General features: G+C 43.8%; 1 protein-coding gene across 3 annotated transcripts in view; it reads right to left on the reverse strand.

The window, feature by feature from the left end:
- Positions 1-3089: 3089 nt before the first annotated feature.
- PHACTR3 (phosphatase and actin regulator 3) overlaps positions 3090-18235 on the reverse strand; it is a gene marked incomplete at its 5' end in the record, with an annotated part of 100982 nt that continues 85836 nt past the window's right edge. Inside the window, 7 exons of one of the 3 annotated variants that reach the window (XR_013824123.1) lie at positions 3090-3187; positions 3434-3500; positions 6772-7000; positions 9006-9082; positions 10891-11031; positions 12065-12126; positions 16182-16237. Coding sequence is in view for 1 of the 3 variants with exons in the window: in XM_079899077.1 (XP_079755203.1) it covers positions 6985-7000; positions 9006-9082; positions 10891-11031; positions 12065-12126; positions 16182-16237 (352 nt within the window). Of the gene's footprint in view, positions 3188-3433; positions 3501-6272; positions 7001-9005; positions 9083-10890; positions 11032-12064; positions 12127-16181; positions 16238-18235 lie in introns of those variants that run through there. The other 2 variants (XR_013824124.1, XM_079899077.1) reach the window with 2 other exon arrangements.

An 18235-nucleotide genomic window follows, 5' to 3' on the forward strand; every position in this document is an offset into this window, starting at 1 on the left:
GTGGGGTTTATTCCAGGAATGCAAGGATCTTCAATATACACAAATCTATCAATGTGATACACCATATTAACAAATTGAAGGAGAAAAACCATATGATCATCTCAATAGATGCAGAGAAAGCTTTCGACAAAATTCAACACCCATTTATGATAAAAACCCTGCAGAAAGTAGGCATAGAGGGAACTTTCCTCAACATAATAAGGGCCATATATGACAAGCCCACAGCCAACATCATCCTCAATGGTGAAAAACCATTTCACTAAGATCAGGAGCAAGACAAGGTTGCCCACTCTTACCACTCTTATTCAACATAGTTTTGGAAGTTTTAGCCACAGCAATCAGCCACAGCAATCAGGAAATAAAAGGAATCCAAATCGGAAAAGAAGAAGTAAAGCTGTCACTGTTTGCAGATGACATGATACTATACATAGAGAATCCTAAAGATGCTACCAGAAAACTACTAGAGCTAATCAATGAATTTGGTAAAGTCACAGGATACAAAATTACTGCACAGAAATCTCTGGCATTCCTACACACTAATGATGAAAAATCTGAAAGCGAAATCAAGAAAACATTCCCATTTACGACTGCAACAAAAAGAATAAAATATCTAGGAAGAAACCTACCTAAGGAGACAAAAGACCTGTATGCAGAAAATTATAAGACACTGATGAAAGCAATTAAAGATGATACAAATAGATGGAGAGATATACCATGTTCTTGGATTGGAAGAATCAACATTGTGAAAATGACTCTACTACCCAAAGCAATCTATAGATTCAGTGCAATCCCTATCAAACTACCACTGGCATTTTTCAGAGAACGAGAACAAAAAATTTCACAATTTGTATGGAAACACAAAAGACCCCGAATATCCAAAGGAATCTTGAGAATGAAAAACGGAGCTGGAGGCATCAGGCTCCCTGACTTCAGACTATACTACAAAGCTACAGTCGTCAAGACAGTATGGTACTGGCACAAAAACAGAAAGATAGATCAATGGAACAGGATAGAAAGCCCAGAGATAAACCCATGCACATATGGTCACCTTATCTTTGATAAAGGAGGCAGGAATGTACAGTGGAGAAAGGACAGCCTCTTCAATAAGTGGTGCTGGGAAAACTGGACAGGTACATGTAAAAGTATGAGATTAGATCACTCCCTAACACCATACACAAAAATAAGCTCAAAATGGATTAAAGACCTAAATGTAAGGCCAGAAACTATCAAACTCTTAGAGGAAAACATAGGCAGGACACTCTATGACATAAATCACAGCAAGGTCCTTTTTGACCCACCTCCTAGAGAAATGGAAATAAAAACAAAAATAAACAAATGGGACCTAATGAAACTTCAAAGCTTTTGCACAGCAAAGGAAACCATAAACAAGACCAAAAGATAACCCTCAGAATGGGAGAAAATATTTGCAAATGAAGCAACTGACAAAGGATTAATCTCCAAAATTTACAAGCAGCTCATGCAGCTCAATATCAAAAAAACAACCCAATCCAAAAATGGGCAGAAGACCTAAATAGACATTTCTCCAAAGAAGATATACAGACTGCCAACAAACACATGAAAGAATGCTCAACATCATTAATCATTAGAGAAATGCAAATCAAAACTACAATGAGATATCATCTCACACCAGTCAGAATGGCCATCATCAACAAATCTAGAAACAATAAATGCTGGAGAGGGTGTGGAGAAAAGGGAACACTCTTGCACTGCTGGTGGGAATGTGAATTGGTTCAGCCACTATGGAGAACAGTATGGAGGTTCCTTAAAAAACTACAAATAGAACGACCATATGACCCAGCAATCCCACTACTGGGCATATACCCTGAGAAAACCAAAATTCAAAACGAGTCATGTATACCAAAATGTTCATTGCAGCTCTATTTACAATAGCCCGGAGATAGAAACAACCTAAGTGCCCATCATCGGATGAATGGATAAAGAAGATGTGGCACATATATACAATGGAATATTACACAGCCATAAAAAGAAACGAAATTGAGCTATTTGTAATGAGGTGGATAGACCTAGAGTCTGTCATACAGAGTGAAGTAAGTCAGAAAGAGAAAGGCAAATAGCGTATGCGAACACATATATATGGAATTTAAGAAAAAAATATGTCATGAAGAACCTAGGGGTAAGACAGGAATAAAGACACAGACCTACTGGAGAACGGACTTGAGGATATGGGGAGCGGGAAGGGTGAGCTCTGACAGGGCGAGAGAGAGGCATGGACATATATACACTAACAAACGTAAGGTAGATAGCTAGTGGGAAGCAGCCACATGGCACAGGGATATCGGCTCGGTGCTTTGTGACCGCCTGGAGGGGTGGGATAGGGAGGGTGGGAGGGAGGGAGACGCAAGAGGGAAGAGATATGGGAACATATGTATATGTATAACTGATTCACTTTGTTATAAAGCAGAAACTAACACACCATTGTAAAGCAATTATACCCCAATAAAGATGTTAAAAAAACCCCACAAAAATAAATACACACAGACACACACACACACAAAGAAAGAACCAGTACAACTCAAATGAGCCAACAATAAGACATTTGCATGGAAAATTAATGTCACAATGTTGTACAAATACACAACTCCTTGAATGCCTAAAGTGAAGAAGACTGAGAATGTCAAGTGCTAGCATGGATATGGAATAATGGAACTCTCATTCATTGTTAATGGGAGTGCAAGGTGGTGCAGCCACCTTGGAAAACAATTTAACATGTATTAAAAACTTAAACATATATTTAGCATATATCCCAGAAATCCCACTCTAGATAATAAAAAAAAAAAGTAACAATTCTTACCTTGCAGACCATTAAAAAAAAAAAAAAAGTCAGATTTGGTCTGTGGGCTGTAGTCTGCAAGACCCCTAGTTTAGAAGAAACATTTTGAAGATCAGATCTCTGTTCTTTACTACAAAATTTATTCCTCAATTTATCTTACTATAGTGATTTAAATCAATTTTGCATTAGTAGATGTTAATGATTATGTTAAATAACTAATATAGCTAACATTTCTTGATTTTCCTATTTCAAACATACTAAAAAATAAATAAGCATTGTTGCTAATGACTTATACGTCTTACCTGGATCACAATTTAACACGATGTTGGTGCAGGTTTACGACACTTCAATTAAATGGAGCTGTACAATGGTTAACTGTTCCAGAAGAACACATGGGAAGGGTCACGGAAGAGAGAAAAAATTTTGCAGCATTAGTATAGCCAGGCAGAAACTTAAATACTAAACTCTACAGACATCACTACAGAGACTTAAATGCCACCCAATCCTGATACCATAGATGCCCAGCACATCCTTGAGGGGGCAGTAGACTGTGGTTTTCGTCTAGCATTTAATTCTTCCTTAAACTGGCAGTCTAGGGTGACGAATTCTGCTGTCTCTCACCTCAGGGCCTAGGGTGAAGCTCTCCAAGTTGCTAGAGGTATTTCTTCAGCCATTCCATCAGCACCACCTAATAACAGTTAACCCAGTCAGAGTTATCATACGTGAGTTCATATTTATGTCTAGGTTCATTAACATATTGAATTAAAATGTAAGCATGGAAGAATCATAAGTGCTATGAATAAACACCTAAAATAGAAGTCTGAGCAATGTAAAAATTGGAGCAAACTGTTAGGTCCTTCCTGACAGGAAGGACCTGAAGTCAGTTTGACTTTCCGTAAGTTCAGCTGTTTATGAGCATCTTCTGAGATGTTTCTTTCACGTGAAAAACTCTGAAAAAAAATTCTGGAAAAAAAACTGGGTAAATGGGTATTGGAATAATGTGGGACTAGTAATTTTAACACTATAATTAGAATTTTGCATTTCTGCACTTTGCTATTGAAGAACTGTGGATATGTAGCTAAAAACTGACTTTCAAACTTCCAATATATATTAGAATAAATTTAGACTTGTAATTACCATATATTTCCACACGGTGGACCTCTTGATGTTAGGTGTTTTTTAATCCATTTCTATTGTCCAAAAATTACATAATTTTAAAGCCTCTTTAAAATTTTTGAAATGTACTTTTTTTACAAAGTCACACAATGTACTGTTCTCCCTATCACACTGGCTTAAAACCTGATGCTTCGAAACGCGATTCAATTTCCTGTCACAAAATTACCAGTTAAGTTTTTAAAGTCTTTTAAACTCCTTAAAAGCAATTTCTTTAATGACTTAATTTTGTTTACTTTGTCATTTTATTTTGTTAAAATAAAAATAAGTTATAAAGTCAATGCACAAAAACCTCATTAACGACTACTACTAGTAGCACTCATGAAGAATTCTTATAATTCAGATACTATTGTTATGAATAAGAAAGCAGAATTGTTTTCTCTAAGTCTTCAGGCTCCTAAGAATATAAACTTTCTCTTCAAATTTATACAGCATATTTAAATTCATATACATATGCATGTATATCACCAGTACCATGTGATTTATTAATTGCTTTTTAATTTTGTTCCTCCAACTAACTAGGATGAGAGAGATTTGAGATGCCATGTCATATACTTATTTAGTGCAGGATTCCATACACTTAGTAGGGGCAGAGTAAATACACATACTTGATTCACAGTTTTAGGTTATCTCATCCTCTGTAATACCTGCTAAGAACATGAAATATGGAAATACAATTTAGGGAAAGAGTTTATGATTAATAAAAATACAGTGATAGAAGTTAGATACCATTGCAAATATTTTGATTACAATGAAAATGTCTTCTGGTTTTATGATATCTTAGAACCCTTGAGTCTGGACCAAACCAAAAAACCCTGCTTTGGATATCTTGTATTTTATCGTAAATTTTTAATTTTATTTATCTATTAGTTATGGGTCTTTACTTGGGCAAAAAACCCTGAACATGTGTCCCATCTATCAGACTATCTCTGACTATAGCTGCAGTTTAGTTATTTTCTAAGCACGGATCCTTTTTGCTTCGGGGGCCAGAATGATTTCTAGAATAAGGGAAACTTTTTCCTTTCTTTGCTTCACAGTAAGCAGTTATATGGATATTTCTAGGTGATGGAGATTGAAATCTTATTTTTACACAGTCTGGCTCCAATTAATATTTTAAATTGAATAAAATATAAAATAGGGAGCTAGTATGTACTTAAAATAGAAAATAAGTATTTTGGGGGTTGACTGGCCACAAGTAACAGCTTATGTATAAAAGAGTACACACATATATATATTAAATATACAATATATCTACATACACATAAATGCTTATAAAATTAAGGGATTGGCTTCTCATTAGAAAGGATTTAGATATCATTTCATAGACACAGAAACTGAGGCTCAGAGAAGTCAAGCGATTCACAGAAGGTTACACAGCAAGTAAGAGGTAGAGCTGGAATTTTTCTACCATACAGTGATTTCTTATAAAAGACCCCAATTCCACAAACTGACAGTATGTTTGCTAGCATCTAGGACTGATCGCAAGTCCCTTAGGACAAAGTGCTACCACAAGGGTTGAGCAGTTTCCACGGGCGCCTGACCTACTGCAGCCTTGAAGCAGCAGAACAGGAAAAGTCAAGGAGAGCAATGAGGTAGCTTGAGCAGTGAGAAGTCACAGGCGAGGTTCGGCAGCTCCAGGGCTACCTGGCAACCACACCCGCGGTGGACAGACCTTGCCGGGCACTGTGCTGGCACTTCAGCCACTGTCCCTCCTTTATCTCATTTAGAGATTACAGTAGTGTTGTGTGTGTGAGAGAAAGAGAGTCTGGGGTGGGGTGGGGCGGGGCCGGGAGGGGGTGGGAGAGCTTCCTGAAGAGGAAATAAATACCTTGCCGAATGGCACAGAACTGGGATTTCGGCACAGGTTCAGCAAGATCCCAAAGCCCTTATCCAAGCACTGTGCTCCCTGCCTCGATGGACCAGGAGGGAGGGCTCATTTTCACGAGGATGCTTACTCGAAGGCCAAGTAAAAATGTATTTCAGGGAACATTTATTTTTATTTAACTTACTTTCCCCCTTTGTGCCAAGATTACCTTTTACATTTGTGCCAGGGTAAGTTTCCTCTTTATGATCTCCACTCCAGCTAAACCTTTGTCTCTTATAACAGAGTTTTTAATAATGTTTGCAAATATGAAATTAAAAATACTCTTAAAGAGGGCATAATTTTCCTTTTGGTAGAATTTTTCAACAAGTTATTACTTATTTCTAGGTTCATTACTGAATGATACATAAACTTAAATTAACTTGAAAAGGATAATTCGATTTTCTAAGGCACAAACCACGTATACTAACAGAATTTACAAAACAAAACGCACGAGAAGTTTGAATTCTCCTTTATGTGTTTGGCTTCTGATGGCTCAAAAGTAATAAAATTGGACTCGTTTCACATCCTGTTCTAAAAAATCTCTCACCCCAACCCCAAGAAACTGTAACACCCAGGTTAATTTCCTGCAATGAGTAGTCATTTAATTAAAGAACAAAATTAACAGGAATGAAAATGTTGCAGCTGCATTTTTTGTTAGACATTATATAAAAAAAGAATAATACAGTAAGTCATTTTGTATGACACGAACTTAAAGAGTTCTCAAACTAACTGTGATCAGAATAAAAACGTCTTTTCCACACGGTACTGAAGACACTGCGTACACGTCCCTCGGTCGGAGCCTCGGCGCGGCGACCCTGCACACGCACGCGGCCGTCCCTGGTCACACCGCAGAACTGCAAAACAAGGCGGGAAGGCAAACAACAGTTTTCTTCTGGTCGAGTTACTTGGGGTCTTTACTGACCCCAGCAGTTCACACTCCTCAGACACCAGAGAGTGAAGAGTGTCCTCTGCTGGTCCTCTTACAGGTGAGTGTGGCCAAGATTTCACCTGTGTGGGTCCTGCTCCTCGCACAAACACAGCAGGGAGTCGTGAGCTGAACTTCAGGAAAGTTCCCTGATGAATGTTCAGTGTTGGTATCAAAAAATTAAACACAATTCTTCTCAGAAGAAAATCTCTATGGCCTGTGGAATCTAGAAATTACAAAAAGACAAATAACTTAAGGTTACACATTTCTAAGTTAAAATTGCCAAAACCTTCCACAAATAATTCTGTTGCTATAAAAGCTTTGCTCAGGTCCAACGGGTAAAACGTGAGGATGGACCTGCCTGGATTAAAGTAGTGTAAAGCCTCAGACGGCGCCCACTGCTCGGGCCCCAGCCATAACCCAAGAGGAATCAGATGCTGAATTCTTAAGCCTGCCTAAAACTTAGTTTGAAAAATGCTAGGTAGGCCCTTGAAGTACACAGAAAGAGCAGAGCTTTGCTAAATCAGTAGAAATAATGAATTGATTAATACAACAAATTATTGGATATTACAGTAGTAGAGTTATAGTTTTGTTCTTGTAGAGTTGATAATGTGTTTGTGGCGATGTTTAACGCACTTAAGAAAATCTCATGTGACTAAAAATATTGTTCTCACTTTTAGAAGTTGACACTGAATTCTAAAATGTGTTGGTATAAAAATCTTATTTCAGGGACTCCCCTAGTGGTCCAGTGGTTAAGACTCCATGCTTCCAATGCAGGAGTTGTGGGTGTGATCCCAGGTCAGGGAACTAAGATCCCACATGCCACACAGTACGGCCAAAAAAAAAAAAAAAAAAATCGTATTTCCTGTTGTCTAAGTTTTGGGCTCACTCTTAAAATTCTGTCCTGTAAGAAAGCTATCAAGCACTTATGAGAAAAAAATACATATCTTTAGTAAACATCTCTTTTAATAATGTATAATGAAAAAATGTATTAAATATTTTGAAACTACCATACATAGAATATGTAGTAATTATATCTTTTTTTAACACAGAATTGAACATTAAAAATAACTCTGAATGTTTTACAGAGAACGTTTATTTCCTAAACATTTTTTAGTGTTTTGAACATTCAGAAGTAAGGTGATTTATTCCTGCCCAAAAGTATGCCAGTCATGGGGGGGAAACAAATCTTTTTAAACAAACTATTTACTTGTTTCATTTTTTTCCTGCTCTTCCAACCTCCTCTTCCTCCCTTGATATATACAAAGTAAAACTATCGTGTAGGAGGGAATTCTGTGTGCCTGGCTTCTCTTCTACAGCCACAGTGGCTCACAGAGTGATCTTTTAAATAACAGGTGCAGTGGCCACTTTGTGAGGAACAGAAAAGGAAAGGAATCCATTGTTTTAGTTTAAGCCGTATCTCCGTTCAGGGTTTCCTTTCTCTTTGTATGTGGGGCCTGAGCATCTCTAGACCAAGGGAGAAACGACAAAGCAGCTGGCACAGTTGAAGGCACGTGGCATCACAGGCAGCCTCTTTAGGATTAAAGGGATGTGAGAACTTCATCGTGACTTGCCACGGCCATGGACAAGAAGGGGAAACGCTGGAAGGATATGCAGCCAACGAGCCCTTCAGCATCAGCAAGACACCCTGTGCCACTTTTGTTTATGGTCACGTGGACAGAGAGTATGTCCCCCTTGTGTGAAAAGTCTTGATTATGGAAGAATCAGTCAATATATCCCCACTGGAATATAAGCTCCATGAAGACCGGACCCTCCTTTACCTTATTTATAGTTGCATTCTCAGCACCAAGAATGGCACATAGTGATACTCAAATATTTGCTGAGGAAACAAATATATAAATGTTTGTATAAATAAATCAGGGAGTTCTATCAACTAGGGAGTTCTGAATATTAGAGAAGGGGAATTAAAGATATAGGCAACGTACATTCAGTGCTTTGAGACTAATTTCCTTAAATATACATTAACCACTTAAATAAAACAACGACCTGTGTAATACTGTTCTACATACCACCTTTCACCAAGCCCTGTAAGAAACCACGGGAATGAACAGCACTTTCAATTGAGTTGCATTCTGTCTGTTCAAGACAGTTCTCTGCAGAAATACTGAATTTTTTTACCTGAACACACAGTGCTTTCTGACATTTTTTTCTTTTTAAATAAATACCATGTTATGTAAGTATCATGAAATCCACACAAACAGAAATCTGACCTTGTCAGATGCTTGCTTGACGCATGTACCTCCATTTCATTACTTTTGTATTCATTCAGTTCTTTACGAATTGCTGCCTGGAATTTAAAAACTGCACATTATTTTTCAGGACATTAAAAAGTTAACGCAGGCAATGAGTATCATGGTTATGGATTGACAGCCATTCCTAGTACTTGCTGGCTTTTTGTTATTTTGTGATAGATTTAAAAAAACCTTTTGTTCAGCATTTAGACGTTTACATACTCATTTTTATAGTCCTACCAAGCTAGTGCATTGCTGGTATTCTGGAAGTGTTTAGTGAATTTATTTGCTGTGCTGGAGTAGGACGATATCCACCCTCCCCCCGCCCCACCCCCCCACGGCACAGCATAGATGGATCAAGCACATGCCTAGGGCACTTATAACGTCGGAACCTCGAAATAATGAGTGAAGTTCAGCTTTTGGTGAACTTACTTGGAATTCAGCCATTAGATAATCTAGAAACAAGTTATTCTAACTTCAGAATACATTTTTGTTTTGTGTCATTTGAGAAATGACCTTGCCGTTACATGTGGGTGAGACGTGCATCGCAGTCTTTCCAGGGCCTCTCATCTGGCCCTCCTCCAGCTTCCCAAACCGACTCTCATTGTGTGCTTCTCTCAGATAGACCCTCCAGGACCAGGCCAGACAAAAACATCAGACACAGCCTCCGGGGCAAGGAAAGGCTTTGCGTCAAGTATGTAGGGACGTACTACTCCCAGCTCTGCTGCCAAAGATGCCTGAATTCTCCCTTCACGGCTGGGAGATGCTCCTCTGAGCACATCCACCACAGGCAACAGAGAGGGTCAGTCCAACTACAGCCTGTCTGCATTTCTCCAGGTGCCTGCAATGCTTACGTGCATTCACTTATAACCTCACGGACTCACGCTCAGCATATGAAGAACGAGGAACAATTAGCAAAGTCAGCAAACTCATTGGCTGAACGTATTATGTTCCTCTTCCGAAAGGCTTTAAGAGTTCTGAAAATCACTAGAGGCGGGAAGGTAGGAGAGACTGTGTAGACAGACGCTCCTGGGTTTAAGTTCTGCCAGTCGATAGCACCTGACCCCAGACAAGCCTTACCTGTCCCAGCGTCTCCTGGCACCTGTTCAATGGCACCTCTATGGGGATAATTACAACACCTCTCTCTTTGGGATCTTTTGGAGGATTAAATGAAACAATAGCTGGCAGGCTGGGCTCAGTACAGGGCAGCGTGAGGGCTCGGTGGGTGTTAATTTCCTCTGCTTCACCCCTCAGCCTCCGCCCCACCGCCTCCTTGCTCTCCCCGCCCCTCTGACCAGGAGGTCCCCAGAGACACCTCAAACCGGACCGGCCCAGGACAGAGCCCAGAGCTGCCTCCCTCTACACGGGGGAGGGTCTCCTGAGGGCCTCTCGCCTCTCCTCCCTTCCTCATCCCCACTGCGGCTCACTGTTTCAAACAATGCCATCCAGCTCTTTTTTGCCAGCCTTGCCTATTCTGACTTGTGCCCCAGATCAGAGCTTATCAACTTCACATTCTGGACACCTGGGGCTGGATCAGTCTCTGTGCGGGCCGTCCTGTGCACTTCCGGGTGGTAGGCTGCATCCCTGGGCTCCACTCAACAGACGCCAGTAGCACCACCCCACTGGTGACAACCAAAAATGTCCCCAGACGTTGCCAAATGTCCCTAAGGGCAAAACCATCCCCTGGTTGAAAACAAGACCCGAAATCTGGGTTGTATTTGTGAAAGCAACATCTGGTCAGGCTCAGCCTTGACTGCAACAGCTGACGGCGCCCACTGTCTAAGAATAAACTCCCTGGCATGACACGATTTGCCCTTCTTTCATACATGCACCCCCGGCCAGCGCAGACAGGTCTGTTCTGCACCTTATCTGCTGCCGACAGTCTTGTCCAGGGCTTGTCTGCCCGCCTGTCGTAGTCCTGTGCTTTCGCCACCTCCACGTAGTCACTGAATCGTATCAGAATTTTTCTGTCTCTCAGTTCATCAACCGTGGGTCTCTGATTCAGCTAAAATAAAAGATAACCATAGTTAGGTCTCACATGCCAAACTAGCTTTCCTAAAGTACTCTGAACAAACAGTACCCTTGTACAAATAAATATAAAAGTCTGAAACTGTGGAATATAATCCTAATGCAAAAAAAATCTCTAATGGGAAGGGCTTAAATTATACACTCTTAAATTACAGCCTCTTCCCCTTAATATATCCCATCAGGAGCACTCACACCCCAGGAAGCTAGCGGCGCCCTGTTCACAGCACAGCTCAAGGAAAGGCTGATGAATTAACTTAGGAAAAATTTCACAGCAGCAGCTGCTTCTTTTCAACTGTCATTAGGCAGGATTTTACCAAAAAAGCTTCTGATAAAGTTGAAATGCTAAATACTACTACTAGTGCTCATAACTCAAGCTCAGGAAGGATATTCTATTAACTTCAAGCAAGACAAGATGTCATTATTATTATTATTATTATTACAGAACATAGTAGAGAAAGGATAACACCAGATCACTTGAATTTAGTGATAGTCAGGGCTTTAAAAGGAGATCAAAGTTGATAGACTTGCTACGTATGTTGGCCATAGTATGTTTTGACTTAACTATCTGAGCCCCAGATACAAACCCTTGAGGCTAATAAAGTTTTCTGTAGTCAGGAGCTTCTAGACAAGTGAAAGGTAACCGACACACTGATATCCAGGCACGCTTTCCTTAAGCACTGTGTAAGGAGCTCGAATAAATGAAGAGCATGCCCAGTCAACGTCTGACTTCCTGGAAACAGATGGAAATGTCATCTGGGCTGCACGGCCACGCCACGCTCTCTGGTGCTAGGTAAGGACATCGTCCACAGGCATGTCGGTCACGCTGGACGTGGCAAAAGGCACTGCTTTTCGAGCATCTGGTAAGTGAGTTCAGTGTTACCCCAGAAACCATCACTCGTTATCACAGAGCAAGGCCCTGTATCGCCCATCCCCGCTGCTACAGAAGCAGCTTTTCTCTATCCACCTTTTCCCCCTTAATATTCAGGACACAGGTGCTTAAATGATAGTACCTTTCTTGTCAATCTCTGCTTGATTTCTCTTCTTTCTTCCTGCTCTGTCTGATCATTCCTTTCTGTGAAAGATTAAAACAAAAAAAAAAAAAAAAGGAAAAGAAAAGAAAAGAAGCAGGTTGAGACTTTCTTCTTTTTAGCAGGGAAGTGTCCTCAAGATCTGCATACTTCTGGAAGCTAAAGATGTAACACAAAGGACACCTGGTAGGTGACACTTTTCTCCACATCACAGTTTGTTTTATCTCTGCTTTGCCAATTGCTGCTCAGAAGATTATGGTCTCACTGTCCACAGAAACACTTGTAGAAGGGAAGCTTTGCCATTGTCACAGCCTGGTTCTCCTGGACCCTTCTCTGTGTCAGAAATAACCACACAGATTGGCGCTGGGCATTTATTTGCGGGAGAAACAGGAAGAGGCTCTCTCTCCTAATCAAATATCATCTCTCTCTCTGTATACTTACACTTAGGAACACAGACGGCAGACAAAAATAGTTTTACTAGGACGAGTTACACATATACTCATGCATATACATATACATATATCTATATATGAATGACTGCATATTAATAGGACTGTCACTGCTTTTTTTCTTCCCCCTTTTCCACGTAACAGGTATACCTACTTTCAGCCAACCAGCATAAGGTAAGGAACATTCTCTTCAGATTCTGGGCAGCATGTACCTGCTTGGAATTCATATTTTCAGGGTGTATTTCAAATCCAAACATATCCAGGAACCCAGCTGACTCTCCACTGCAGAAGCAAGAGGCATGACCTGCCGTTTAAAGGGCCCTTAGTCTTTCACCAAAATTGGCTTTGCCTGGGGAGTGTGGCTATTAACATGCAAGCCGTGCTCACACCTACACTTGGGAGCTAAAAATGGAACAGAATGCTGAGATGTAGCGTAGAACGTTCGCTCTGCCCTGGGATACCAGATAATGGATGTCCTATTTCTGGCTCTCTCTGTTGCTAAATAAAGCCTCAGGTCCCTGGAGGGGGCCCAGAATTCCTCTCCTAGAAAAGGGATCTCATCTGTCAGCTCTCCTGGAAACACCGCCAGGTCTGAGAAAGGGAAATCCTGCGACTTGCAGTTAACATAAGCTCACATTACCTGCCTTTATCTAAAACATTTCAAACATTTGTGCATTTGGGGGATTTGGTATATGGGCGTTTAACATACTAGCCATTGTACTTTTCAGTAGTTTTCTTTAAAAAGGATTCATCTCGCATCTGGGTGTTTTAGAAAAGGAAACCAAACCCTGTTATGTTCCTGCTTCTTAATCCATGTGAAAAACCAGAAGAAACCACAGTTATAAGCGCTAATCAGAAAGCTGATAATACAGTTAGAAAAAACTGTGAAAGTACCACATAGAAGGCCAACCATGAGGGATTTAAATGATGATACGAAACGAATTCTTCAGATTTCTTAAAAACAGGCCATGAAAAAATCCCAAGTACAGCCTCCATGTGAAAACACTGAAGCAAGATCAGACCTTTCTGTTTTTTAACTCGTGAACAACACATCAGCTTCATTACGAGTTCATATGAGCTTCAGAGAGCTGAGCTTTGGGTGCCCGGCGGGGTCCCTCTCAGGGCCAGGCGCTCGGTGGGGCACCAACTCCAAGACGTCCTTCCTCAGAGCCTAAGCCACAGATTCTCTGAGCTCCCCTCAGCGATGGGTTTGTGGATCTCTTATTCTCAGACCCAGAAAGCCCGGTGCCTTATACAAAACAAGGGAGCCATGATCGGAGTTTCCACACCCGGATTTACTGGGAATAGTGCCGGTAGCTTGGACAGTCACACATGTGTCCCCTGTAAACAGTCAGAGATGCACCGCTGCTCCTAAGGCAGTGGTTAGAGCGTGGACAACGAGCCAGGCCACCTGGGCGTGAACTTCAGCTCCATCCCTTTGCCAAGACTCAAGTTAAAAAGTCGTAGTACCTCCTGGGGTCTAAGCTTCCTCGCTAGGGAAAGGGGGACAGCCGTGCGAACCTCACAGCTGTGCTGTAACAATTCAATGGGGGAACACAAGCAAGCACTGCGTACGATCTAGCAGAGTGGGCCCAACGCGGGATGATCAGTTTTAATATCATAGCGTATACAGGGGCCACCGTGTCTTACGCTGTTGTACCCACAGATGCACAGGCCCAGTTCTGAGCGTTCCTCTGACACGATCGCAGTTAGTCATGAGCTCCCCACTTGAAGGGGAGCAAATACAATGTGATGATACTCTGCGCGTTGATTAAAAGCCGAAAATGCAGTAAGTGCGAGCCGGTGTCAAGGGCCTGCGAGGATGACGTTCTAGGCTGGACCAGCTACAGTCAGTCGATTCTCACCTCCACGGAACCAAGCCAAACAGCCACCTCAAACCAGCGGTGAAATTCTCAAGGACCGTTGCCCAGGGCATTCGAGAAGCTTCCGGCTAGGGATGGACCTGCCTGCCAGATGGCGAGGGAGGGACCACCAGGGCCACAGGTTAAGCCTGTTTTCCTGCCCCTGCTGTGCCCTGAAGGTGAGCGCCGTCAGCTCCCGGGGTCCACCTGCCATCTCTGCTCACCAAGCACCAGCTCTGATATTCAGGCTTCCACGTCTATATGCAAAGACTGACACAATTAGAAGCACTTGCCGGTGGGAGGGCCTGGCCGTCCGGAAGACCAGAGAGGAGGTCACCACTGACGGGAGAAAACGGTTTCTGGGAGAAAAGCCTCTGCCGACTCTGGGCAACAGACCAGTCTGAGGACAGCACTGCCCGGGCCTTGAACTTGCCCCATTCAACTCTTGGATTACTACTTCAGGGGCACCTGTGACTTATGAACTTTATAAGTAAGTGATGTAATTTTTTAAAATTCAAATATTTGGTAACAAAGAGCTTTACATTTCTAGCTGCCCACTTGATTAAGCATGTTAGCAACGAAAAGCTTTTCTTGAAATCCTCAGAGGTGGCCTAGTTCATGTAATATAGTAGTTTCCGTATCTTAAGTTTAAAAAATAAAACACAGAATTCTTTTTTTTTTGGCTGTGCCACGCGGCTTACAGGATCTTATCTCCCCAACCAGGGATCGAACCCGAGCCCCCTGCAGTGGAAGTGCAGAGTCCTAACCACTGGACCGCCAGGGAAGTCCCTAAAACAAAGAATTCTTAATCGTAGGGTTTAAATATTTCCAAGTCTATAAAGGAGGGAGTCTTCCAGGCAGTTAATAAAGGTGCCGAGGCAAAGACAGGGGGAAGGAATCAGACAGGACGCGGCACCTGGACCAGAGGTTCTGCTGTCTACTTTGTGACAGAAGGTCAGCCTCGGGACCATCTTAACTTTGTGAAAAGATGTTCATGGGATGAAAAACCAAACTCAGAGAATGTCTGCAGTGTTCATCCATAAAGAGGGGAGAAAATGAAAATATTTTAAAAATCTAGGCCCTTAGAAGATACTTTTTGTAGAAAATGTCTCGCAAACTAAAGTCTGTTGACCAGATACACAAGAAGTATGTGAGAAACACTTTCCAAAGGGTTGTACCACCCAAATCATCAATGGCTTTAATGAGATGGGACAGTGTTCGCTACATCGTGGAGGCTATCCCTGGACACCGGTGTTCGGCACATGTTACAACCGCACACGTAACTGGGGAAGCCCAAGGGGTGTGAAGCCAGGAGGGAGGGTCCTGGAATCACGGGGTTCTAAGCCACAGGCAACGTTTCCCAAGGCTTCTCCGTTCCTTCGAGCTGCTTTATGCCCCCAGCTGTAACCACCAAGGGGCGAGTCCTTCCCTGGTAGGATTTATACATTGTCCACACCTGCCTGTGATGTCCCAAACTGCCAGGGACAGACACCTGCTTGAGACCCAGCCTGCAAAAGGACATGGATTCGTCTCCCTTCCATCTGCAGGGCCGACCAATGAGATAACCCTGGGGTAGGGACATCTTTAACGGTGCTAGGAGAGCTCTTTTCCTTTTTAATTTTAAACAGGATGTGCCTGGGTGTTTCAACTTTCCCGGGGGCTTGCTTTCAGAGTCCCTCAGCACCTCAGACCTAATGGGAACCCAGGAGGGCTCAGGCCACAGAACCGGGTTCCCGCAGCAGCCTCAGCACACGTGAGGGGAGCCTCAGAGCATCACCCGCTACTCACGTTTCAAGATGTTTCTTCTCTCCAGTTCTTCCACGGCGGGTCTTTGGCTCAGCCGTCTGCGGAAAAACACTAGAATTACATTTTGCACCATGGTGGCTGCCGGCGATTGCACCCAAGGTCTACGAGGGTCCCAGGCGGGTGGTGCACCCGCTGAAGATCGCCTCCCCAAAAGCGGGAGGAGGGGAGGGGGACCTTCTCCGGCGGCTGCCTCTTTGCGGGCAAATCGAGTTAGACCCCCGCGCGGGAGGGAGGCGGTCCTCTGTCACCGGGCGGCTGGGGCAGTCCGCGCTCCCCCTCCAGACGAGCAGCTCTTCATGTCCAGATCTACTGCCAGCCCGGCGGGCTGGACGGCTCCCCAGGCGGCGCGTCCGAGCTGCGCGGAGATCCACCTGGGAGATGGTCCCCTGCCCGCTGGCGGAGGGAGGGGCGGGCAGCCGCGTCTCCAGCTTCTGTGTCCCCAGCTCCCGGCGACCCAGACACTGGCACTCGCACTGGTCCTGCTCCTACCGCGGTCCAGCCTCACCCGCCACCCGCCACCAGGGTGGTGATGGAGGAACCTCCTGCCTCTACGGGCAAGGAGCCGAGGCGCGTAGAGAGGAAGCGCATCCAATCCAGGCTGGGAATCTCCTGGGCTGAGCGCGCAGAGCCGGCCACGCCCACAGCTCCCCTCCCGCCACCAGCCCTACCCGCCCGGTTTGAGAGATAGGAAGACAAATGATCATTTCCTTTCAAATGGCCTCTCATTAAGGGAGTTGGAGGACACAGCCAAAACGAAAAGAATACATACATAAATAAAAGGCTTGTCAGAAGAGGGAGGCATAATTAGCCAAAATTAATGCCAAGCTCCAATTATTTTTGTAACTCCAATAATGCTGTCCTTGGGGCAGAGCCAGAAAGCTTCCCACTTCCGGATCCTGTAGCCACTGCACAGAGACAGCAGGCTGAGCATCTGAACGCCCACAACGTGGGTCCACAATACTCTGCCCCAAAGGGGATGTCGCTTCCATAAACACTTGCCTCCCGTTTATAACCCCTGTCGCAGCACACAGCCCAGGGCAGCCCGGGGGCTCAGTCTGCTGATGGGCTCTTCTGGGGGCTTGTGTGTCTGCTGGCCGCTGGGTGGTTGCCTAACATCTTGTCTGGATGTCTGCTGAGACTTGAACCTGCCCCCCACAACTCCTGGCTGGCACCCAGGGGCCAGGGCCACGGCCCCCCAATCCCTCCCAAGCTCTTTGGGTGGGGCTCCCTCAGCCTGGTCAAAATCCCCCAAACGCCATCCATTCACTCACTCACTCACTGAGTGACTGGCAAGCACTGGCTCTGTGCCAGCCACTGCTCCAAGCCCCAGGACACAGTGGTCCCTGCCCTTGGAAAGCTCACAGTCTAAAGGCGGCGGCAGACAACGGTAAACAAACAAGACCACCCCAGGGAGTGGTCAATGCCATGGAGAAGACAACATGGGGGGCGGGGAGGATGTGATGGATGAGTGATGGGGTAGGGGGAACTCAGGGAAGATCCATTTCCACAGAGACCGCAGGAAGAGAAGGAGCCAGCCTTGGGAAGATCACATTTCTAGACGGTGTCTCCTAACTGCTCACGTGCTGGGCTTGGGGAGGGCCGGGAGGAGTGATCAAGGCAGACTTCCTGGAAGAGGAAACTTCTGGCAGAGTTGTGGAGAATCCACAAGGCGTGCAGAGCCTGGTGCTTAGTGGCTGCCAGCTGACCAGCCAGGACGCCCACAGGGACAGCTGAGGATGAGGCCACACATCTCCTCAAACCTGAAAAGTACCCCCAAACCTCCACTCACTTTGCCCCGACAGAGGCTTTTTCTTCCTGGAGCCCTGTTCTCTTCCAAAATGAGGACTAATAACAGACCTTCACAGAGGTGAGAAAATTGAATGAGAAAATGCACAAATGCACCTGTTACCATGCTTGCTCAGGACAATGGTTTCTCAAGAACTGTCTGGAGAAAACCCAGCCTGTGGGTTGTCAGCTGATCATGGACTGAGTTCTCAGAAAGTGTGGACATCTCAGCACCAAAACCTCCGCCACTG

This window comes from Stenella coeruleoalba, assembly GCF_951394435.1.
Source record: "Stenella coeruleoalba genome assembly, chromosome: 15".
Taxonomy (NCBI): Eukaryota; Metazoa; Chordata; class Mammalia; order Artiodactyla; family Delphinidae; genus Stenella; species Stenella coeruleoalba.